This window comes from Wickerhamomyces anomalus (genome assembly GCF_001661255.1).
Source record: "Wickerhamomyces anomalus NRRL Y-366-8 unplaced genomic scaffold WICANscaffold_2, whole genome shotgun sequence".
In the NCBI taxonomy this organism is placed as follows: domain Eukaryota; kingdom Fungi; phylum Ascomycota; class Saccharomycetes; order Phaffomycetales; family Wickerhamomycetaceae; genus Hansenula; species Hansenula anomala.
This window is the reverse complement of record NW_017567111.1, coordinates 607,414-631,420: the sequence shown is the minus strand read 5'-3', so window position 1 is coordinate 631,420 and position 24,007 is coordinate 607,414. Positions and strand designations below refer to the sequence as shown.

The window sequence follows — 24,007 nt, the reverse complement described above, 5'->3', positions numbered from 1 at the left end:
GTTCTACAATTTAAAGGAAAAACGAGAAAAAAAAAGTAAATATATACAAATTAGTCATGTTGTTTATCTGTAGCTGCTTTTCTCTTTTTCCTCATTTTTGTTGTTCAAGAATTGAGGCAACAAATGATATACAATCCTCTTGTGATTTTTCTGGATTATCCAATTGCCAAACCATGATTTCTTCAGTGATTTTACTCATCCATGGTCCTGGTTTTGTATTCAATTTCTTGATCAAAGTCTTACCATCCACAATTGGTTTCAACTTGTACGAATCTTGTAAATTTTCTTTCAAAATAACATGGTAGAATGATTCATATTTGGAAATAGTGGATTCAGTATCATTTGTTTTGATTAATTCATCAAAGAAATTAAACATTATTGATAAATTCAAATTTTCACCATATTGCTTCAACAACACACCAATAGTGGATCTTTTGAAACCTGGCAATTGATTAACAACTGATTGGTATTCTTCAGAGGTGGAAACAAGTTTGGTGACAACATCAGCATCTAACTTGGATAATTTCACACCTTCCTTGATGATAATCTCTGTTGCAAAAATAGGCTTTTTAACATGGACTTTAGTATTTCTCCATGGTCTTAGAATGATTGATAGCCAGAATAACATCTTGAGTTCTTTATCTTGAATGACATTATTGAATACCGAGTCCAATTTAGTTTCACTTTGGAAGTTTTTAACAACTGCAATGGAGTTTGAAGCTTGCTTTTCAACTTCACCAAATATACTATCAACTTGAGATTTATCATTACCCCCGCAAATAACATCTTCGAAAGGACCGAAATTGAAAATGGATCTCATTAGCTTGAGTTCATTGATTAGCTCTAAGCCGTATACTGGATTTTTCCCTTGTAATGTCTTTTCAATTTCAACACCAACCCTTTCTCTACTAATCTTATGTATCAATGCAGCTTTAATAGATTCTTCCTTCATAGCATTGAAAGTTTCCTCTTCAATTGAAAATCCAAACCTGCTTGCAAATCTAATCAATCTTAAAACTCTCAAAGGATCATCCAAGAATGTTTTCAATGGTTTTAATGGAGTTCTTAAAACACCATCTCTCAAATCTTCTAGCCCACGTTCAGTTAAATCCTCAACTTGATCTTTTTGTATGTTGTAAAATAAGGCATTCAAAGTCGCATCTCTTCTCAAAGCATCTTCTTGTGGTGTACCATATTTGATGATTGGGATTCTGCTATCTTCTGTATATTCTTCACTTCTTAAATTAACAAAATCAACATCCAAGCCATATAGTTTTGTTGTGGCAGTTTCTAAATGTTTCGACTTGGCTGGATTTTTGTCAATCTTATGAACGTTCTTTGGAGAAATCTGATAAGTGTCAAAATTATCAATCAAAAACTGTCTCAAGTTTTCACCAAATTCTTCACCAGTCAACTTGTTAATGGCAATATCCAAATCATTACTTTCATCACCTAGTAATTTGTCTCTAACCCAACCACCGGTGATTCTCAGCTCGAGCTTTTCACCATCATTTTGAGAGTTATAATCGTTACTGAAATCTTTCAACAATTGCGAGATCTTCTGCTCAGTCTCATTTAACTGAACTGTTGGATTTTTAACGTCAAAAGCAGATGTGAAAACCATTGTTCTTCTTGAGGTATATGGAGTGAGTAATGATTTGGTCAATGGAATTCTGGTGATACTTTTCAGCAAATATCTCATAAAAGCAATTGAAGCACTTTAACAAATTCAGATAGCCAGAATAGAAGCTTTAAGACTTTGAAGTCTTTCCTTATAGATCAAACTCATCACAGACAGCTTCATAGTTCAAAAAATTTGGATTCGCGAATTGATTTTGTTGTTATTCGCCCTCACGTTTTGACAGATTTCCGCGAATTTTTCCAAATGAAAAAAAAAAAACATAGGTAAACTCTGTTTATTATGGCGTTTTGTAAAATTCTTGAAGCCAAATCATATAACCATAATCATATCAACGCTTTTTGTTATCATTCCAATACAATAACGCCTAAGTCGATCTTTTGTGTGATTTTGACTTTGACTTTTAACCCGTATTTGTTATAATTGAAGGAAATAAAAACATCAAGATGTCTGATAACAACAAATATAAATATGAAGAGATGTCCAACAAAGTCCTAAGGCAGGACAAAAAGCTATTGTCAAATAGAGCTGATCCTCTAAAGGATGCTGCATTATCGGCTCCAACTTCATTAGCTGGTAAAGTTTCCCTCAAAGATATGGGTTCAAGATCTGCCACCACTAAAGATGCTGATGGAGATGAAGAAAAACGAGTGGCTAAAAAGGTATCTGATCAACTTAGAAGTGAGGAACTTGAAAAAAGAAGAAACATTAAATCAAATCGCTTGAACAACTCTACTTTGCTAGACTCTGGGAGTATAGAGAGCTTGAACTATTACCCAAAATCACAAGAAACAAATGAAGTTTATGAGAAACTTGTATCATGGACTTCCAACCAATTTGGAAATGATATTCAACACAATATAGTTATTAGCGCTACAGACTCAATATTAGAGGTTTTGAAAGATGAGAAATTGACTGATAGACAGAAGAAGAAACAAATTGAACAAGACTTGGACCTTAAGATAACAGAAGATTCATTTTCCGAAGCTATCAAATTATCAAATGATATAACAGATTATGATGCTCAAGATGACAATGAAGGTGATGACAATGAAGCTGGTGTTGCAGTTGACTTTGAAGAAGAAGAGGAACAGCAAGAGCAACAAGAAAGTGAAGAAGAGAGTGACGATGATTTTGCTGGGCCCGCCTTGGACGATTTTGTTCAAGAAGAAGAGAAGGAAGGCGAGGAAGTTATCAAATTTGATCAAAAATCCTCAGCAAAGGCCGAAATAATATACATGAAGGATGTTGATGCTTTCTATTTGCAAAGAATAATATCTTCAGCTTTTCCAAATCTTGATGCAATGGGTGTTCAGTCCTTAACTTCAACGATCTATTCTTTGATAGAGGAGCAGTCTTCAGATAAAGTGTTTGAGCAGAAATTACTGGAGAATATAGATTCCGAAAAGATTGATTTCGTGAGGTTATTGATAACAAACAGACAAACAATTCTTTGGGGTACAAGATTATCAAAAGCTGATAACTCTGATGAGCGTCAAGCTATATTGAAAGAGCTAGAATCTAATGACTTGAAACATTTACTCGATGAATATGAAGAATCTGATGGCACAGAGAATGATCGTGTCACTAAAAGAAGAAAGGTTGTATCAACTGGTGACGAACAGATTTCAGCTATTAGAAAACCAAAAATTGTTAACCTTGATGATCTAACTTTTGACCAAGGTTCTCACTTGATGACAACTACCAAAGTCAACCTACCGAAAGACTCTTTCAAAAGAACCAAAAAGGCTTATGAAGAAATACACATCCCAGCCCCAGCAAAACCTTTGGATGATTCAGAATTAGTTTCAATATCAACCCTTCCACCATGGGCCAGACAAGCTTTCCCAAGCGCAGAAACTTCCACTTTGAATAGGATCCAATCCAAAGTGTTTCCAACAGCATTCAATGATGATTCCAACATATTACTTTGTGCTCCAACAGGTGCTGGTAAAACAAATGTTGCAATGCTCACCATCCTAAGAACACTGAGCCATTTCAGAAGAGATGATGGTTCGTTTGACTTGAGCAACTTCAAAATTGTATATATTGCCCCATTGAAGGCATTAGTTCAAGAACAAGTGCGTGAATTTTCGAGAAGATTAGAAGTCTTTGGTATTACTGTTGAAGAATTGACTGGTGATTCCAACTTGACAAAGCAACAGATTTCTGAAACACAAATTTTAGTTACAACTCCAGAAAAATGGGATGTTATTACTAGAAAAAATTCAGATACCAGTTACACAAACCTTGTTTCCTTATTGATCATTGATGAGATTCACTTATTACATGACGAGAGAGGTCCAGTTTTAGAAAGTATCACAGCTAGAACACTGAGAAATGTTGAATATTCAGGAAGAGATGTTAGATTAGTTGGTTTATCAGCGACGTTGCCTAATTACAAGGACGTTGCTAAGTTCTTAAGAGTTGACGAGTCCAAAGGTTTGTTTTTCTTTGATGCCTCGTATAGACCTTGTCCCTTAGCTCAACAATTTATTGGTATAACTGAAAAGAATTCATTGAAAAAAACTATTGCAATGAATGAGGCTTGTTATGATAAGATATTGGAAGCCGCAGGTAAGCACCAAGTTATCATTTTTGTTCATTCAAGAAAAGACACTTTTAGAACAGCCAAATGGCTTAGAGACAAGTTATTAGAAGAGGATAAATTGAACTTATTTTTAAGATCGGATTCTGCAAGCATAGAAATTTTGAGACAAGAATCTGAAAAAGTTAAAGATACCGGTTTAGCTGATTTGTTACCAACTGGATTTGCGATCCATCATGCTGGTTTATCTAGAGAGGACAGATCCGCTTCTGAAGACTTATTTGCTGAAGGTTATGCACAGATCTTGGTTTCAACGGCTACATTAGCATGGGGTGTGAATTTGCCTGCTCACACAGTTATTATAAAAGGAACAGAAGTATACGCCCCAGATAAAGGTGATTGGACTCAACTATCTCCTCAAGATATCTTACAAATGTTGGGTAGAGCTGGTAGACCTAGATATGATGAAAGTGGTGAAGGTATAATTATCACATCTCAATCAGAAATCCAGTATTACTTGGCTGTTTTAAATCAACAGCTACCTATTGAATCTCAATTGATGGGAAAACTTGCTGATAATTTGAATGCGGAAATTACCCTGGGGACCGTGAAATCTTTACAAGAAGGTGTTGAATGGTTGGGTTACACTTACCTCTATGTCAGAATGCTTAAATCGCCAGATATCTATAGAGTTGGACCAGAGTATAAAGACGATGTTGCCCTAGAATGGAAGAGAGCTGATTTAATACATTCAGCATTAACAGTTTTACACCAAAACAACTTGGTCATTTATGACTCAGTGAGAGGCACAGTCCAATCAACAGAACTGGGTAGAATTTCATCTCATTATTATATCAGTTATGAATCAATGTCTTTTTACAATAAGCAGCTCAAATCACATTCTTCTGTGATTGATATATTTAGAATATTTGCATCATCATCTGAATTTAAGCTAATTCCTGTTAGACAAGAAGAGAAAGCAGAGATCAGTAAACTAATTGAACGTGCTCCCATTCCAATCAAGGAAGATGTCAATGATCCAAGAGCTAAAGCAAACGTATTGTTACAGTCTTATATTTCAAGATTGTCCCTAGATGGGTTTGCGTTAAATGCTGATATGATTTATATCACTCAATCTGCAGGAAGGTTGCTAAGAGCTATTTATGAAATTGTCCTGAAAAAATCTTGGGCTGGCTTATCCAAATACTTACTGGATTTATGTAAAATGGTTGAGCAAAGAATATGGTTGTCAAACTCTCCTTTCAGACAGTTTCCTGATTGTCCTCCAAAAGTTATCAAGAACACTGAAAGCTCAAATTTACCATGGTCAGAATACTTCAATTTAAGTGATCCAAGTGAAATGGCTCAAGCTATTCGTGATGATGCTTCAGCTAGAAAGGCATTTGAGTTGATTAACAAATTTCCAAAGCTCACAATGAGATGTTCAGTTCAAACATTGACACCAACTTTATTGAGATTTGAGTTGGATGTTTTACCAGAATGGAATTGGGACCCAAGGTATCATAACAATGCAGAATCATTTGTACTATTTGTGGAAGATACAAATGGTGAAAAGATTTTGTATTATGATTCATTTTTGGTTCGCAGAAACTACATTAACCAAGAACATTTGATTGATTTTACTGTTCCAATTGATACACCGGTCCCTCCAAACTATTTTGTCACCTTGATTTCCGAGAAGTGGTTGCACTGTGAATACAGAATTCCCGTTGTTTTCAATTCTTTGAAGCTTCCAAAAAAATTTCCAGCCCCTACCCCGTTATTAGATCTTCATCCTGTTCCTATTGATGACTTGAAAGTCCCAGATTTCATCAGTTCCTTTGATTTTGACTTTTTTAACAAGTTTCAATCACAAGTCTTTAACACTTTGTACCATACAGATGAAAATGTATTTGTTGGGATTGTTAAGGGATCTGGTAAAACCGTTATTGCTGAGCTTGCTTTGTTGAATCATTGGAAACAAAACAAGGGTCGTGCTGTTTATATTTGTCCTTCTCAAGAGAAAATTGATATTTTGGTGAAACAATGGTCTTCAAGATTTGGTGATATTGCTGAGGGTAAAGTAATCAATAAGTTTTCAAATGAATTGTCAAGTAATTTGAAGGTGCTAGCCGATAGTCATGTCATTCTATCAACTCCTCAACAATTTGATCTAGTTTCTCGCCGTTGGAAGCAAAGAAAAAACGTTCAATCTATTGAACTTTTCATTGCTGATGACGTCCAAATTGTTGGTAATGGTGCAGAAGGCTCTGTTTATGAAAATATCATTTCAAGAATGAGGTTTATGTCAAGTCAACTAGAAAACAAGCTAAGAATTGTGGCTTTGAGTACATCTTTAGCTAATGGCCGTGACTTTGGGGAATGGATTGGTGCTGATAAGAATAACATTTTCAATTTTTCATCAAAAGAACGAATTCGTCCATTGGAAATTCATCTTCAATCATATAATATCAATCACAATCCTTCTTTAATTCTTGCAATGATAAAACCAACTTATTTGGCTGCTAAAGGATATGAAGCTGGATCATCTTTGGTGTTTGTCCCCTCAAGAAAACAATGTATTGAAATAGGGTTGGAATTTTTAAGATTGGCCAATGCTGATGAGACATCCTTTTTGAATGCTAACATCGAGGACATCGAACCTTTGTTGAACAAAGTGTCTGACCAATCATTGAAAGATTCCTTGAGTAGTGGTATCGGCTTCTACTACAAGAATATGGGAGCTACTGATAAAAAAGTCGTTGAAAAATTGTTTAATAAAGGTGCACTTTCAGTGTTATTTGCTACAAAGGATACTGCCTTCTATGCCCCAACTGCTAATTTGGTCATTGTTTTGAGTACACAGTTTTATGAAGGAAAAGAACATCGTTATATTGATTACCCAATCAATGAATTACTAGAAATGATAGGCTGTTCTCAAGGTGAAAACGGTGAAAGTGATAAGGTCATGATTTTGACGAACAATTCCAAGAGGGATTATTACAGAAAATTCCTAAATGAATCATTACCAGTTGAAAGCTTTTTGAATGTGTTCTTACATGACGCGTTTTTGAATGAAATTAGTACTGGACTGATTAAATCTAGACAAGACTGTATTGATTGGTTGACTTTTTCATATTTCTACAGAAGATTGCAAGCCAACCCAAGCTTTTACGGTGTTAAAGATATCTCTCATGTTGGTCTATCTTCATACTTGACTGAGTTGGTTGAAAGTACATTGAATGAATTATCTGAAGCCAAATTGATCGAATTGGAAGAAAATGACGAGGACGAAGAGGAAGAAGAAGAAGAAGAGGAAGAAGAAATTAGCCCATTAGATGGTGCCCTAGTTGCCTCATACCACAATGTTTCATTCATCACCATGCAAACGTTCATTTTATCGCTCACTAGAAAGTCAAAATTAAAGTCTATATTGGAGATTATAACTTCTGCCTCAGAATTTGACTCATTACCAATTCGTCAACATGAGACATCCATTTTGAACAAAATCTATAACAGAGTTCCTATAAAATCATCTAGTGATGCCAATTTTGAATCACCATATCTTAAAGCTTTCATTTTATTACAAGCTCATTTCTCAAGATTAAATCTCCCTCCAGATTTAGCTTCAGATCAAAGATTTATATTGGAAAAGGTTTTGACTTTGTTATACACAGCAGTTGATTTGTTATCTAGTGAAGGTTATTTGAATGCTATGTACGCTATGGATTTGAGTCAAATGGTTGTTCAAGCTGTTTGGGATACCGATAGCCCATTGAAGCAAATTCCATTTGTTGATGATGCTACAATTGAAAGGGCTTCTAAATACAAAGTTGAAAGTGTTTTTGATATCATGTCTATTGAAGATGATGAAAGAGATGATATCTTAAGATTGAGTGACCGCCCATTGAATCAAGTTGCTGAGTTTGTTAACAAATATCCAAACATTGAAATCTCGTATTCCTTGGATCTTTCAGAACCAATTGTTTCAAATGATCCAAAAAGGCTTGTTGTTAACGTTACCAGAGATGAAGAACCTGAAGACCTTGAAGTTGTTGCTCCATTTTATCCATTCAGCAAGGCTGAAAATTGGTGGGTTGTTTTGGGTGATTCACAAACCAGACAACTATACGCTATTCAGAAGCTGGCACTTTCCAAAGAGGAGCAACAAGTTAAGTTGGATTTCACCATTCCAAGAGCCGGTCATCATAATTTATCAATTTGGTGTATGTGTGATTCATATGTGGATGCAGATAAAGAAATTTCATTCGAAGTTGACGTTGAGCAAGGTGAAGAGGACAGCGAAGAAGAGGTTGACGAGTAGAGTTAGTTCGTGTACTACAAGTTTTTTAATGATTGTATTATAGTCTTTTATGACCGGTTCATTATGTAGTTGTTCATTACAAATTGGCAAGTTCCAATTCTTCTTCACGTGAAAGCATCTCTTGATCTCCATCTTCGTCAACTTCTTCAACACCACTTGAAGTTTGTTGTTGTTGGAATTCATGCAATTGTTCGATATCCCACACTGAAACACCTTCTTGATCTTTTGGATCTGTTGGTTGTGCCATAGTTCTCAAAAATTGTTTGGCATTAGCCACTGCCATATCAGTTGATAGATTCGTGTCAGCATCCATCAAAGCTTGAGCTATCCATTTTGGTAGTTGACTTTTCTTTCTTGCAAAACGACGATCAGCCAACACCATGATACCGTAGTCATCTTTACCTCTTAAGACTCTTCCTAGACATTGAGCAGCATGTCTCATAGCATCGAATGACAAAAAGTCATTTTCTCTAATTTGGTAATGGTCTCTCAAAAACTCTAATCTTGCCTTCAAAATTCTTGATTCAGTATATTGGAAAGGAATACCGATCATAAGAACTGTACGACCGTAATGATGATCAAAATCGATACCTTCAGAAACTTTACCACGAGCAACCGATAACAAAATAGCACCTCTCCCATTTGAACAAGCAGTTCTATAAGTTTCTAGAGCTAATGCAGTTTCTTGAGCATCAGGAGTTTCCACAAGAATCAATTTGTATTTCCAAACTTCATCTAAAATACCCATAGTTTGCCACATGGAAATGATAGATTCCATATAAAGATACGAAGGGAAGAAAACAACCATACCATCTGGTGTAATTTTAGCAAACTCAATCAATAAAGACCCATAGTTTCTAACAATACTTGGATCATTTCTAATTTCAAATCTTGAAGAAATTGCAACTTGATCAGAACCTTTTGTAACAATCATTGGTAAAAATGATCTCTTGGCTAATGTCATTGTATAAGATTCTTGAATAACTGTTTCAAAATTCAACATTCTTGGATACATATCCAATGGAGAGATGGTACCTGATGTAATAATGACAGATGAAAATCTATCAAATATAGGTTTTATGGCAATGGAAGCATCAAGACATGTGAATCTTAGGATTGGATTTGGCACTGTAGCATTCTCAGTTTCGTAAGGTTCTAAAATCAATGCAAAACCTTGTTCATAAGTTGAAACTAATGTGGCAAATGTCGCAACATCTTTCAATGCATTATAATCTTCAATATCTGTGATTTCCAATGTCCTAACAAGTAAAGATAATCTTTCGGAACAAAACCTTAGGGGCTTTCTTTCTATGAACGTCAATTGCTTCACGTGTTGTAAAAATGATGTTGGAGTTTCAGATATCACATGTAAAACTTTCATCCTAGTTTTCAAATATTCAATAAATCTTTTCAAAAATGCAACAAAATGTTCAGCTCTTCTGATATTACCAGGAACAGCCTCCTTCAGTAAATCGTCAGATAACACAGGTGTTTCCAACATTTGTTGTTCATTATTTATAATGTCAGCAGCACTCAACCCAGAAACTAGTTTTTCATATTCTTCTTGTAATTTTCTAGAGTCCGTCTTTTTAACATCATCAATCCTTTTGGATAACCCATTTGCACCCTTGGCTGCTTTTTTCAACACATCATTTGTCAAATCCAATGATAATGATTCAATACAGACGTTATCAATATTATGTGCTTCATCAAATATAACAATTGCATCTTTTGACAATTCCTTGGAAACTCTTTCTGAAATCTTTGGATCTAATAAATAATGGTATGAATAAATAATGATATTACAAAATGGAATCATACGACGAACTGTGAAGTATGGACAAGTTTTTTGATCTTTACAATAATTTGTTAAAGAGTCAAATGAATAAACACCTGGTGGAACTAGATTATCTGGTTCTAATTCATATAGGTTTTCATGAAATTCACACAAGTCCACATTTTCTGTTTCTCCTTGTTCTATTTTTCTTTTAGCCATACCTGATGTCATTCTTCTACATTTTTCATCAACAATCGAACCTTTCTTTTCCTTGCTCACTGTTGGATGTAAGCATAAATTTTTTCTTGAAGTTAACCCTAATCCTCTGAAATCCTCCACGTAACCTAATTCTTTAGCTCTATAGCTCATCAAATTATGCAATTCTATCAAGGCTTTTTCAATTTCTGACATGGTACGTGAACAATAAACAATCTTTCTATGTTCTGGGTAATGCATTTGGTAGGCAACTGTTAAAGATAATAATGAAACGGTTTTACCAGTACCTGAAGGCATTTCCAATATACTGTTACCACCAACATCTAGTGTCTTTTTGATATCTGACATATAAGCATATTGTTCAGGATATATACGTGGATATGGGAAAAGCACAGGCAAATCATCAATATAGAACTTCATTCTTTATGGTTTCTGGCCCAGTTGTTGAGTATGATAGCAAGGATCTTGAGCAACAGAAAGATGGTTCCCAAGCTTATTGAACAATAATGGAGCTGAGCTGGATTCTTGGATCGAAGTGAGCTAGCTGGTGAACGATGGCGTTAACGATGATTGTATGTTGATTTGCTTCATCTTGATGTTTTCGTGAAAAATTAAAGCGAATTCGCGAATTCTTGACTAGGCGTATAAGAAGCGTTCAATTACAAAGAAGACGAATAGAAGGATTGACCTGGAGGGATTATAGTTATGAAGATTCTTTTCATCAAGAGTTCATCTACGTTTAAATGAATTTCAACTGTTCATATGACTCGACTTTTTATATTCCTTTCATTTCCATGCTTAATATATCATAACTACCTGCAACATCAACTTAAATCACACTCTTCACTTCGAAAAATCTCTTCAAGTAATAGATTTGGAACAATGAGTTAGCCGCGACAACAATCAATTGGAAAACTGACCAATATTTAACCCTGTCATTAGTTGATTCTGCAGTGTTTCTATGAGTTCTTTCACGAACGACAATATATCCCTAAAAGAAATTGTTAGTCTTTAATAATCATTAAAATTCTATCAAGAATAACTTACTTGTTCATTTTTAACTTCAGAAGTCAAGACACTTAATCTTTTAACTGCAGCATCTAATGAATCTGAATTTGGATCATTAACATCAATATAGACAACACCGTGAATATTGAATGAAACATCTTTTGTATCAATTGATGAGTACTCATTTGAAAAACAGTAGCCATATTTACCACTATCAGCAGCTTTTAATGAAACATCACCATGAGAAGCACCAATTTCTTGTTTCAAAATTCTACCAGATGGTGATTGGATCTAGAGAGTAGTTAGTAAGAGAACGATCGAAAAATAATAGAAAAACCATCACATACCCAGAAGTCACCAGTTAACTGCTCGGTAGCACGAGCATCTCTGTTACCAAATTGGAAACTTATAGCTAATTCATCATTTTTTCTTAGTTGTTCAAAGAAACATCTTTTGCCATTAGCTGGCAACAAGACGTTATGAGCCGTCACAATTGACAACAAAGAGACGATTGTGAATAGTATGGAGTAACGCATTTTGAATGAATCCCAAATCACTAACTAATGGCTTTAATGAAGGTTCTGATCCGTTGTTGTTAGTTGTTTTGTGTCCTTTTTTTGGATCGCGTCGAGCTGGAAAAAAGAGGTTGAGCCTTTGAAAATTACATAATCAGCATACGCGAAAAGTGCAATTTTTAGCAATATTTCACAAACATTTGTTAGTAAAAGTTGATCGTATTTACTTGTAAAGGTCTAAAGAGTGATCTCTAATTCCATGGCTACAATAACAATATAACATTAATGCATTCTAATTGAAAATACCATGATTATTTACACATATTCCCAATAAAACTTTAAACCATTAACCAAAACCAATTGATCTGTAACGAAACCAATTGATCAAAATAACCAAGTTGTTGTGATGTTTTTTTTTAAATTTTTTTAGTTCTTTTTCTTTTGTTGTATTCTTAATTCCTTAAGCTTATTTTCTACGGAATGAAGAACCTTCAGTCAATCTAGCTTTACCACCGGTTGGTTGAGATAAGACAGTAGCACAAGAATCACAAGTGACAGCAGTTTGGGCATGTGAGAAGACAGTGGTGATGTTTAAACAACCTGGACATTTAACATCCATGAAGAATGAACGTGGTGATTGAACCAATTGTTTTAATTTGTGTTTTCTGGCTTCTGAAGCAGCAGTTGGATGTAATAAATCTTGAACTAAAACCTGTAATATTTGTTAGTAAAATGATCCAAATTAAAAGTATTGGTATGAAATGAAAATAGATGGCTTATGATTTGAATGATTTTCAGTTTTGGGGGGTAAAGAATATCTTTCAATCAAAGATGTGTGAATTTTATCAAAGAGCATCAACTTTACAATAAACCAAATCACCCTATAAATCTGCTTGATGCCTCTTTAGAACCACTTGGAATCTTCATTGAAATTACATAGGATCAATATTCAGCACTCTCCCTAGGTTTCTGGACTTCTTAACTTCAATAAAATCACTTAAACTAGTTGAAAAACATTAATCTTTAATCAAAATTCACTAATTCACACTTGTATCACTTATAATATGCATTCACTATTACACTGATAACTTATTTCCTCTTGTTTTTGATGTCTACGAACTACGATTCTCTTTCATCCCTTATGACTGAAAAAAACTTCACTCTTATCAATATTTCTCTTTTGGGCATCTTTGATGTGGTTTGGATCTTCTTTAATGTGTTCAGTGTATCATTTCAATATCATGGCCTTTCTCTATTCTCATTTCTCCCTTTATATCTTCTTAAACGTACCATATTGACTTGTTGCTATATGCTCTCTTCAATCAGGTACTTTGTTGAACTTCCCAAATATTTTCAATTTTTTTCACTTTTGCCATCCACAGACCGTAAGCAGAAAGGAAAAAAAAAAGAAGCATGTGGTGTTTGGGTGTGTGATATTACGTAACGCAGCTCGTCTTCAAGTGGCTAATTTCCCGATTCGGATGTTTTTGAAATTCATCTGCGATTTGTGGCGCTTAACAAAAACAAAAGTGATTTTGGTGGTGTTTTGTTGGTTGCGGCACACCCACAGTCACTTTTTTCCTCAAGAGAGATGGCTGGTGTTGGGATGCTGGAGAAAACTGGTTATTGTTTACACTTTGGATTTGACATATGGAGACAGGAAGCTACAGACGTGATGAGCTTAAGCCTTAGATACACAGATCTAAGACCCACCAATAGATTATAACCTTTTTATAATATGTGGATGCTGTGATACAGGAAGGTGTGAGAATAAAGTTCCAAGGTATTATAACCTAGAGATCTACTTTATATCTGATCATTTGCAAGGACAAGTACAGCTACTTTGTCAAACGAATTAGAGACAATTGAACCTTCAATGTTAATGATTTGCAAAGCATAGATAAGCTGGTCTAATTGATGCTGATTTAACAACAAAAGCACTGTGAATAGCTGACAATCAAAGAGTTTGAACAACTCAGACTTGTCATTAGATGTCTCATGAACAATCCAATATAATGAGCTCAAGAAAGCTCAAGAAAGCTATATTGAATGATCACTATTAGACGTTACTCTAAGATAACTCAAAAAGAAGCAGTTTCTTTATTGAAACACTCATTCAATTTTAATATTATAATTTTGATTTCAGATTTATAAGTCTTCTGATCAGCTGCAGTTTTGCATGTTTAATTTCCTTATTGTTTGGGACTTAATATCACTAGGATCGTGCAGTAGAAAGTGTTATACAACCAGCTTATACAGTAAATATCAACAAAGATAATAAATGTATTCAAATATAAGTATTCAATATAAAATAAAAGCATAATTCAATAGATAATAAAAAAAAGACACTCAACATTGATGGTACCATTAATGAAGAACGACGACCAGTAATCTGGACTCAACACACACATCTCTCAACACTGTAGCTGAAACCCGATCAAAACCCTTGCAATAGAAACCTATATAATATAATAATGAACAGAGCAAACTGAAAATGACCGTAAGTGTCACCTTTCGAATGTTCACTAGTTCTTACAAATACAATACTTAATTCATCTAAATAAACTTAAAATCATAATTAATCATATAGCGATAATATTCTTTAATTTCAGTTCTCATTCTCTTTTAAAGCTTCATTCTGTTTTCCCTTCTTTCAAGTATTTATAATAAACAAGTTCATTAAATATGTGTCCGTATAGAGAAGGTTTGTAAATAGTAGGGTTTGATCGTTAACAAATAGGCAAATAATTTCGAAACAAACAAACAAACAAAAAAACATTCAAAGCAAATAACAACAAATATAAAAAGAACTAAAACAGTAAAACAGTTGTAAAAAAGTGGGTTCTAAGTAGAATATTTGTTTGTTCATGCCATAAAAAAAGTGATGGTGGATGTGAGTTCCAAAAAAACCAAGTCATCAATTCAAAAATAACACCATTAGTGATGGGTTGGTTCAAAAATTGATAATAATAATAATAAAAAAAAAGGTTGGTTATTTCATAAAACAGAAATAAAAGACTGTAGAATAGACCGAAATAAAAGTAATATAAAATGGATAATATACATGTTGGGGATAGGTCTGTGTGGGTAGTTTGGTTGATGATATTTGTGAATATGGGGATGGTGGTGATAGTGATGATGATTGTCAAGTGTTGAAAAAAATCAAATTCCATAGGGTTTTAATTGCCATTGTGTGTAAAAAAAATAATATCAGTTCCTTCACTTTTTCTTGTATATTTGATGATTGAGGTATATGTATAACAAAGATGAATAATATGCAAACAAATATAAAAAAAGTAAAATATATTTGGAATATGACAAAATTTCAAGGAAAAGAACGATAAAAGCACAATTAAATTCAAACACGAATGACAGGTTTATAATTTCAAAAAACTCAATTTCATTAAATAATTTCAACAACACAACAAATGATGAATGACAAAGTAGATAAAAAACAACAACAATATATTAAAAAAAAACTCAAACAAAACAAAACAAATTCTCAACTTCTAACGAATTGTTTCATTTATTTAGCAGGTTTTTTTTGCTTTTTTGGAGGTGTCATATTTCTATTTTGTCCCACAGAATTATAATTATACTTTGGTTTCTTTTCAGCAGGCTTCAAAATTTGGAATGAACATAATAAACTTTCATCAACACTCATCATTGCACCGGCATTATCAAATTCACCACAATAATTTGGAGCACTAAATAAAGTAACAAGTTGTCTTTTGGAGAAGAATTCATAACCATCTTCAACAACTTGATGTGCCCTACAGATCAAATCCATATCATGTTTTTGTAAAAATCTTGAAACAACATCTGGACCAAAAGTGAATGAAACACCACGATCATTTTCACTCCATCCAGTGATATCTTTATCAGGATCTGACCATAATAAATCACATAATAAACCAACATCTGGTATATCTGTTGGTCTCATAACTCTTCTTATTTGTTCCATTGAATTTAAATCTGGTGATAAACCACCATGCATAGTAAAGATTTTTTCATCAATTATAGCAGCAATTGGTAAACAATTAAAACAATCAGTAAAAGTTTTCCAAAGTTTGATGTTATATCTTCTTTTACATTCATCATAAAACCCATAGATACGATTAATTGAAGCACATTCATGATTCCCTCTCAATATGAAAAAGTTTTCTGGATATTTGATTTTATAAGCTAATAATAAACATATAGTTTCCAAGGATTGTTTACCTCTATCCACGTAATCACCTAGGAATAAATAGTTTGATTCTGGAGGAAATCCACCGTATTCAAATAATCGTAAAAGATCATAATATTGACCATGTATATCACCACATATCTAAAACATTAGTTAGTAAAAATTCAAAAAAAAATAAAACAAATCACAAGTACTCACTTTGATTGGTGCCTCTAGTTCTAATAAGATAGGTTGTTGAATAAAGATCTCTCTCGCCTTTTTACAAAGAAAACGAATTTCGTATTCTTCTAATTGTACTTGTTGACCTGGTCTTGAACCTCTAACTTCCAATAGTCTATCAACGATGGAGTCGAGATCTGCTTCTGGTTCTTCAGCCATGATGGTAATGATGGGATATTATATGTATATGTATAAGTATTGAGTAGTGGTGGTATTCTTCAATTATATTGCCCCCTTTGTAACAAAATGCAAATGATAACAACAAATTTTAACAAATGAAAAACAACAACACAACAAACCGAGCTCTATTAATAAGGACGAACGGTGGCAACTGATTTCTAGTTGATGAAGTGTAATAGTCCCTTTTGTATGTGTACTATGTGTAGGACTTTGATTGGATCAGCCAAAAACTTCAATTGATCTTGTTGTTCTTCTTCTTGATCCTCTGACGTGTTTCAACCCTTGAAAGATGTCTCTCGTTTCTTCAGAAAAAAAAAATCTCAACCGGTAAGGCAACTAACGAAAACTCCTAATTGCTGGGGCCGGGTAGCGCGTTCTTTTCCGTTGAGGGCTTCTTGCTTGTGGCGCGTTTGGACGTTGTGGAATGATGGAGTAGCCTTTTGGTATGAGCTGCTCTTTTCTCCTACTTTGTTTATAGCAAAATGTGGTTGTGTTGAGTTGGAACTTGTTGATGTTGTTGTTGAGGGGGCAAAATTCACTTTTTTTTGACCAAATCGACAATTTTCGAAAGTTGTGTGTTTTTTTTGTTCCGGAATAGGACATTCGCAGGGTAACAGAGCTGGGGGTTTTGGGTTAAATGGGTGATAACTGGTGATTTTATATCGGTGGTGTACGAATTTAATGGGCTAGATGGAATTACCATATTCATTATCCCATACCCTTCTTTTCCCCTTCAAAATACCACACTTAACCACCAAATCATGGCCATCAGGTTGTGGATCTAGCAGTACTCGTTCGCGAAGTTCTAGAACAGGGTAAAAAAATTCAGATTCGCGAACAATCACCGTGACGTTATCTCCAGATTTTGTATGGAGAATGGCATTGATCTTACCAGAAACAGCTCTTTACTGCTCAATCAATGGAGCCTTTCAAGAACATATATCACCTCCGGAAAGTGGCACAGTCTAATTCCAAGCCATGTGCTTTTTGCTACAAAATAACTGGCTCTGTGCTGATTACAAGTGATGGATCTGTAAGTTTGAATACGAACAACACCGAATCAACAACTAATTCAAATATACTAGAGTGACTTCTTTTATACCTGTGATAGCCATTTAAAAGATGCAGCTTTTGCCACACCTATTTATGACAAGGAATATAACGAAGCTAAAGCCAAGAAGGAAGCTCTTGATAAAGAAATTAAAGAGTTGAAATTGAAATGGGACGAGAAGAATAGGTATGCTGGTTGGGATAAACTAGTTTCAAAATTTAGCTCTACAAAGAAAGATGGAAAAGATGATGACAAGAAGGATGAAAAGGATTCAACCTCTAAATCTGAAGAGACTCAAATCAAGGAATTATCTAAACAAGTTTCAAATCATGAATCAACTTTACAAAAACAACCAAGAACCTACCAATTAAATAAAGATATCTTTAAAATACGACTTGAGAAAAAATACAAGTCAAAACAATCTGTTCAATCTACACAACTGAATCAAAAATTAAAAGATCCTACATTCTTCCCATCAGTACCCCAAGCACCTCCAAATACTTAATAATTAACAGCTCTTTCATCAATCCAACATTCCCATTTTTCAATCTTATCTTTCAAAACACTCCCACTAACAACATCAAAATTACCTTCCAATAGATCAAATCTGAAATTAGAGTTGATAGATTGACCCAAATCACTAAATTCCTCATCAACTTCATCATTATCAACTTTTGAAATATTATGAGCGTTTAATTTCCTATATGAATCAATCTCCAATTCCAACAATTCTTTAATTTTTTGTGATTGTCTAGCACTAAACAAATCGGATTTATTACATCCAATCAGGATATCCACACCACCTGGTCTTCTTTCCGTTGTGGATAATATCTCATATAGAAATTTAGCACTTTCTGAAATTTTCTTAGGATCTATACTTGAATCAATTAAAAAAATCAAACCAAATATGTTTGTAGATGTTTTAATTTCATTGATTGTTAAATTGTGCAATTTATTATGACCTGGGAAATCAATCAATTTGAAATTTGTCTTTGTTTGTCCTGTACTTGGTAATGGGAACTTGGTTGTAACATTAGGTTCTTGTGATGTAACTGTAGGAGAAACTTTCCCAGTAGTTAACTATAGACAACAGTTAGACACTAATTCATTGTAGGATACAGAAATTTTAAAACTCACTTTTGTAAATAATGCAGTTTTCCCGGAATTTGATAATCCAGTGATTATAAAAGTTGGTAATCTATTACCTTGTTTTGTTAAGCCTGTGATTGCAATGGCATTGGTTTGTTTATGCAATATTATGAATACTGAAGTCAGTATAAGACCCACCAAAAAGGTAACGATATATATATTGGACATTCTTCTTTTTTTTCGGTGATGAATTGTTTAAATTATCAACCTTCAACCAGCTTTTTTGAATTTTCAACACCTACAAAGTTTTGGCAGCTTGAAATTACATAATCAATTTCGCGAAAATTCTTGATAATATCAAAACCTTTTGAAAAAAAAAATTTGACTTTGGCTTTGTGTTTTCTGGCTAATATATTTAAGCTTGACAAGACTTGGTTGTGGCAAAGAGTTCCTTAAATGATTTACCAAATATCTTTCCAGCATTTTCAAATTGCTAAAATATCTAACTGATTAAAGGACTATAATTGGATGTTTTTGTGTCAATTTGATTTAAATTTTAAACCTGATCTGAGGACTGGAAATGAATTGAATTTTTCAAAGAGTTTGATTGTGACTGAACCATAGAGTTGATTCAAAATGTGGTAAGTTTTATTGATATCCAGCTAAAATCCGTGTTTATATGGAGGGAAGTTAGACTTTATATGATAACATCCAAAATCTTTTAATCTATTAAAGTATCTGGTGAAGCCATTTTTGAGACCAATCATAAAGTTTTTTTTATGTTGAATCAAATAATTGTTACTACAAATTGATTTTTTGGCTGTTTATGATCAGTTTAAAATATTGCAGATTCATTTTACGTCTTCACAGTCCAATAATATCATTTCATTTTTGTTGGATATTGTTTTATTGTAGATTACTCGCGTTAACTATTGCGCAAGTTCCAAAATTATTAACAAGCCCACTATAGATCTAATAGGCAGCGCTTTAAAGGTGTCACGATTTGGATCCCTTTTATGTAACCAAATCAGCGCCAAAAACTAAGGGTATGCCTAATGATGGAAAATTAGCAAAATCGTATAGAGATACTAGTCAATTAGAAAAGGCGCAATTGAACGAGTCCCCAGAACCTGAAGATGGAGCTCTTATCGAAAGGGCTTTTAATTTTGTAGTTGATGAACTTGAAGCTGGTGTTAATGATGGTTATGTTAGACTATATATGACATTATTGTTTTGTATAAATGGCAAAATAATGGCTAGATATGGACTGGTGCAACCATCTTTATGTTGCAGAGCTTTAATGCATCTGTGGTTTGTGGTGTAGCTGTTGTTGGTTTTTTAACATTAGTGTATTTTTGATCTCTTACATGTAAGTCCATCATCATGATTTTCATTAATGTCAGTCAGACTTGATATACAACTCTATAACCTTATATCAGTAATTTGTAATTCACTACACTAAACCTTTGTAGCCATGAATGCTCTTTTCACATAGCCTTTAACCCCTCTATCTTCATACAACTCCATAAATTCTTGTCTTTGATCTTCTGAAACTGTTTTGGAATTCTTCAATTGATACAACATTCTTTTGACTTTCCACTGTCTATATGGGATCAAAGATATCAATGCTAAGAAATACATACAACCAACAAATATTTGACAATAAAAATATGGGGTGTGTCTGGTCAATGTATAATCTCTCAGATTCAATGCAATAACTTCTGCAATTAAGGACATTGTCCCAGTAAATGTGTTTGCCCACCCTAACCCTGCAGCAAATGAGTTCAATCCAACAACATCAACAACCAATGGAACAACATTAACCGATCCGATACCAAACAGTAAGCCCAGCATGATTGCAAAAACTATTAATGAAGAGTAATTTGTCAAGTTTATCCAAAATGCAAATATTAAAACCAATGAGTATAGTGTAGCAAACATTGTGAAATTAACACGACCAAATAATTCACTAAAGACCCCCATTAGTGGTCTTCCTACAGCTTGACTTAAATTTAAAACCACAGTGACAATCATAGCTTGATGTTGTGAATAACCCAATGTGGTTGCATAATTTGAAAGACTGAATAAGCAAATGTAATAACCAAATGCAATGAGACACGCCCATAATGTAGCTAGTTGTAGTGGTAAACTTTTCCAAACTCTATAATCGAAAATATGCCTGAAAACTTGTTTGATTGATTTATCTTGCTTATTTTGAATTGTGCTGTTTTTAGGGACTCTCACTTTGATTAAAAACATCATGGAGGAGCATATAACAAATGAAACAATAGCCAACATTCTATAAGCCCACTTATGATTCCCAGTTTTCTGCAATAGTTTATCAATAGATGGAGCAAATACAGCACCACCAAGGCCAACTCCTATATGGCTTAACCCATTAGCCAGTGCTCTTTTTTTTCAAAAACCATGAAGGTAAGACAATACTATTTGCTCCAAATATCAACCCAAACGAAATACCAATCAATAAACCTTGTGTGACATACAATTGACCAATAGTTGTAGCAAAACTAGCACCAATATATCCGCCCAATTGAATCATTATCCCCAAAGCTAAAGTCCATCTATACCCAATCTTCAACAACAACACTGCACTATAAGGAATGACACAGAGTGTTAAAAACACAATAATCCCACCAATTAGTCCAAAATCTGTAGCGGTACCACCAGGGAATAGATCTGGATTCTTGAGGTAAAATGATAGGAAAACTCCCCATGCACAATTTGGACCCCATGTTGCAAAATTCATTGCAGAGATGTATGCTGTGCAGAACCAACCATAACCTCCATCTGGTGGGATGTCTATATAGTCATCTTCGTTGAATGCGCCATGGAATTCCTCGTATTTGATGACTGTTTCTGGATCTTTGTAATTATCTTGTTGATCATTCATGTTGTTGAAGCATTCTGGTTAGATCTTGTGTAACTTGGAGCAGAATGAGACGACAAGAATTGAGGGTTTTCAAATGTTTTTTATACATTTGTGGTCATTGATGATCTATACAGTTCCTAAAGTTCATTATGCAGTGGAAAAGGATATTGTTGAGTCTATTTTACGAACGTATAAACTTTTTCATGTTTCTAAACCGCGAAATCACTCATAATGGGGGAAAAATGAGTCAGTCAATGGGGGTCTTTTCATGAGATAATGACTCTGATAGGATAAAGTATTACCTTTAATTTCAATCCAGATTTGATAGCTAATATGCTCTATTTTGAACTGTTCATGGTTGTTCAATCGTGTAATTGAACATTCATTCATTCTACCAATTTGAAAGTGGAACACAAGTTGAGCTGCCACTGTAGTACGTTCTTCGAGCCTTGTAACAAACTCAAAAGTTACATTTCAGATAGTTCAGATTAAAACTCTCATTAATAACGAATTCAACGTCTTTTGACTTGGACTTATCACTCACAAGTTGGATCAAAGGCAGTAAACTGTCGTACATGTATAGTTCGCGAAAAAGTATTAACGGTGTTACACGGAGTTAAGCAGATTTCAATCCTCGTTTTTAGTGACACGGGACTTGTTGGCAGCTTTTTCACTGACTGAACTTGGAAAATAGGCCTTTGAAAAGTTCTTGAAGCTTGATAGGGGATGAATATCATGGATAGAAGATGGATGCTGAGATACTGGTAATTATGGAACATCTATTAGTACTCCCAAGCAATTATTATGGGTAGTACTTGTTAAGTCGGCTGTTATTTTGCTGGTATAGCAAGTGTCTAATTAGCTAGGTGAGCAATCCAGAGAACTGCACCTTAATTTGGTTGAGACATTTTAAACAATAGATCTTTTTCAAAAAACCAAAACATTAATAAATAAACTATAAAAACGATCTGGATACCCCCTTACAATATTTATCAAGTTACATAAATTGAGAGTTCTATCAACCATGATACTGAAGACCGTTATCACCAGGAGCTCGCCAATTAAAGGGCCAAATACAAGAATACAACCATTTGGAGTAAGGTTCATCTCATCAACAAAGTCAAACCAAAGAACAATATTCCCTCCAGAACTTTCAAATGAGCCTCAGCATAAAAGTAAATTTGACATATCAACAAAATTGATCATAAACCCACCATTAGAAATTGATAAAGATCAATATATAACTCATCCAGCATTCCCACATCCACAACTTTCAAATAAAGACTGTGAACAGGTCCATTTTGTTCACAGGCAACCAATCTCAACAGGTGATAAAATAGCTGATCGAGGTGTTAAAATTTGTCGAAAATTATTCGATTTCATAACTGGTTATAAAAAACCAGATGATTTAGGAAACTTGAAAAATCATACAGTTAAAGGAACACGATATGAAATGACTGAAGAAAAATGGATGACTAGAGTTATATTTTTGGAAAGTATAGCGAGGCGTCCCTGGTATGGTTGCTGCGTTTGTTAGACATTTACATTCTTTGAGATTATTAAGAAGGGATAAGGCATGGATCGAAACTTTATTGGATGAAGCCTATAATGAAAGAATGCATCTTTTAACGTTTATGAAGTTGGGTAATCCATCATGGTTTACAAGGTTGATTATATATATTGGTCAAGGTGTTTTTTGTAACTTGTTCTTTTTGATTTATTTGATGAAACCAAGATACTGTCATAGATTTGTTGGTTATTTGGAAGAAGAAGCAGTTAGTACCTATACACATTTGATTCATGATATAGATTCAGGGAGCTTACCCAAATTTGATAAAGTTAAAATTCCTGAAATCGCATGGCTATATTGGACCGAATTGGATGAAAAATCGAGCTTCAGAGACTTGATTCAAAGGATAAGAGCTGATGAATCAAAGCACAGAGAAGTCAATCACACTTTGGCTAACCTTAAACAAGAAATTGATAGAAACCCGTTTGCTTTAAAACTTGATGGAATTCCAAAGAAGGATCAGCCTGATGAATATGATCTCAAGTCTTCTAGACCATCAGGTTGGAACAGGGATCAATTACACTTATGAATACAATGTATTGCCTAAATAAAATGCACACTAGTGTAATTTGTCAAAGTGTAGTGCTTACTGACACGTAATCTGTACATTGGATTTGTGAATTTGCGGTCTTGTAAAGTTTTGTAAAATGTTCGCAAAAACACCATTAGCTCATACAAAAACTATGATTCTCCTTTGAAATGTTTAGGTGGTATTCAATAACGGCAGACGGTCTGCTACTGGCTAGTGATATAAGCTCTCCAGAAACTTCTTCTTTCTATTGATGGAATTTG

The 24,007-nt window shown here is 34.0% G+C and overlaps 10 protein-coding genes across 10 annotated transcripts; 3 read left to right on the top strand and 7 right to left on the bottom strand.

Annotated features, from left to right (window-relative positions):
• Positions 1 to 91: 91 nt before the first annotated feature.
• CCA1 (tRNA adenylyltransferase) lies at positions 92 to 1,624 on the bottom strand (the record flags this gene model as incomplete). Its single annotated transcript, XM_019181493.1, has 1 exon — positions 92 to 1,624. One exon carries the CDS (start codon positions 1,622 to 1,624, stop codon positions 92 to 94), a length of 1,533 nt encoding a protein of 510 aa, XP_019040023.1.
• A 336-nt stretch (positions 1,625 to 1,960) lies between these two features.
• Positions 1,961 to 8,511, top strand: BRR2 (ATP-dependent RNA helicase BRR2; the record flags this gene model as incomplete). The annotated part of the gene is made up of 1 exon (XM_019184086.1): positions 1,961 to 8,511. Exon 1 carries the CDS (start codon positions 2,086 to 2,088, stop codon positions 8,509 to 8,511), a length of 6,426 nt encoding a protein of 2,141 aa, XP_019040022.1. The 5' UTR covers positions 1,961 to 2,085.
• A 76-nt stretch (positions 8,512 to 8,587) lies between these two features.
• On the bottom strand, positions 8,588 to 10,924 carry RAD3 (TFIIH/NER complex ATP-dependent 5'-3' DNA helicase subunit RAD3; the record flags this gene model as incomplete). The annotated part of the gene is made up of 1 exon (XM_019181559.1): positions 8,588 to 10,924. One exon carries the CDS (start codon positions 10,922 to 10,924, stop codon positions 8,588 to 8,590), a length of 2,337 nt encoding a protein of 778 aa, XP_019040021.1.
• A 409-nt stretch (positions 10,925 to 11,333) lies between these two features.
• Positions 11,334 to 12,048, bottom strand: EMP24 (Emp24p; the record flags this gene model as incomplete). The annotated part of the gene is made up of 3 exons (XM_019183167.1): positions 11,334 to 11,495; positions 11,552 to 11,803; positions 11,860 to 12,048. The coding sequence occupies 3 exons, from the start codon at positions 12,046 to 12,048 to the stop codon at positions 11,334 to 11,336; spliced, it is 603 nt and encodes a 200-aa protein (XP_019040020.1).
• Positions 12,049 to 12,493: 445 nt separating this feature from the next.
• Positions 12,494 to 13,320, bottom strand: WICANDRAFT_83136 (40S ribosomal protein eS27; the record flags this gene model as incomplete). The annotated part of the gene is made up of 2 exons (XM_019185498.1): positions 12,494 to 12,739; positions 13,318 to 13,320. 2 exons carry the CDS (start codon positions 13,318 to 13,320, stop codon positions 12,494 to 12,496), a joined length of 249 nt encoding a protein of 82 aa, XP_019040019.1.
• Positions 13,321 to 15,553: 2,233 nt separating this feature from the next.
• On the bottom strand, positions 15,554 to 16,594 carry GLC7 (type 1 serine/threonine-protein phosphatase catalytic subunit GLC7; the record flags this gene model as incomplete). The annotated part of the gene is made up of 2 exons (XM_019181494.1): positions 15,554 to 16,357; positions 16,415 to 16,594. 2 exons carry the CDS (start codon positions 16,592 to 16,594, stop codon positions 15,554 to 15,556), a joined length of 984 nt encoding a protein of 327 aa, XP_019040018.1.
• A 940-nt stretch (positions 16,595 to 17,534) lies between these two features.
• Positions 17,535 to 18,171, top strand: VFA1 (Vfa1p; the record flags this gene model as incomplete). Its single annotated transcript, XM_019185497.1, has 2 exons — positions 17,535 to 17,648; positions 17,701 to 18,171. The coding sequence occupies 2 exons, from the start codon at positions 17,535 to 17,537 to the stop codon at positions 18,169 to 18,171; spliced, it is 585 nt and encodes a 194-aa protein (XP_019040017.1).
• On the bottom strand, positions 18,168 to 19,238 carry SRP102 (Signal recognition particle receptor subunit beta; the record flags this gene model as incomplete). The annotated part of the gene is made up of 3 exons (XM_019185496.1): positions 18,168 to 18,746; positions 18,804 to 18,886; positions 19,142 to 19,238. 3 exons carry the CDS (start codon positions 19,236 to 19,238, stop codon positions 18,168 to 18,170), a joined length of 759 nt encoding a protein of 252 aa, XP_019040016.1.
• Positions 19,239 to 20,213: 975 nt separating this feature from the next.
• Positions 20,214 to 21,771, bottom strand: WICANDRAFT_99503 (uncharacterized protein; the record flags this gene model as incomplete). Its single annotated transcript, XM_019186693.1, has 2 exons — positions 21,182 to 21,771; positions 20,214 to 21,144 (listed from the first exon to the last, which is right to left on the bottom strand). Exons 1-2 carry the CDS (start codon positions 21,664 to 21,666, stop codon positions 20,214 to 20,216), a joined length of 1,416 nt encoding a protein of 471 aa, XP_019040015.1. The 5' UTR covers positions 21,667 to 21,771.
• Positions 21,772 to 22,669: 898 nt separating this feature from the next.
• WICANDRAFT_83131 (alternative oxidase) lies at positions 22,670 to 23,744 on the top strand (the record flags this gene model as incomplete). Its single annotated transcript, XM_019185495.1, has 2 exons — positions 22,670 to 23,125; positions 23,148 to 23,744. 2 exons carry the CDS (start codon positions 22,670 to 22,672, stop codon positions 23,742 to 23,744), a joined length of 1,053 nt encoding a protein of 350 aa, XP_019040014.1.
• Positions 23,745 to 24,007: the final 263 nt, after the last annotated feature.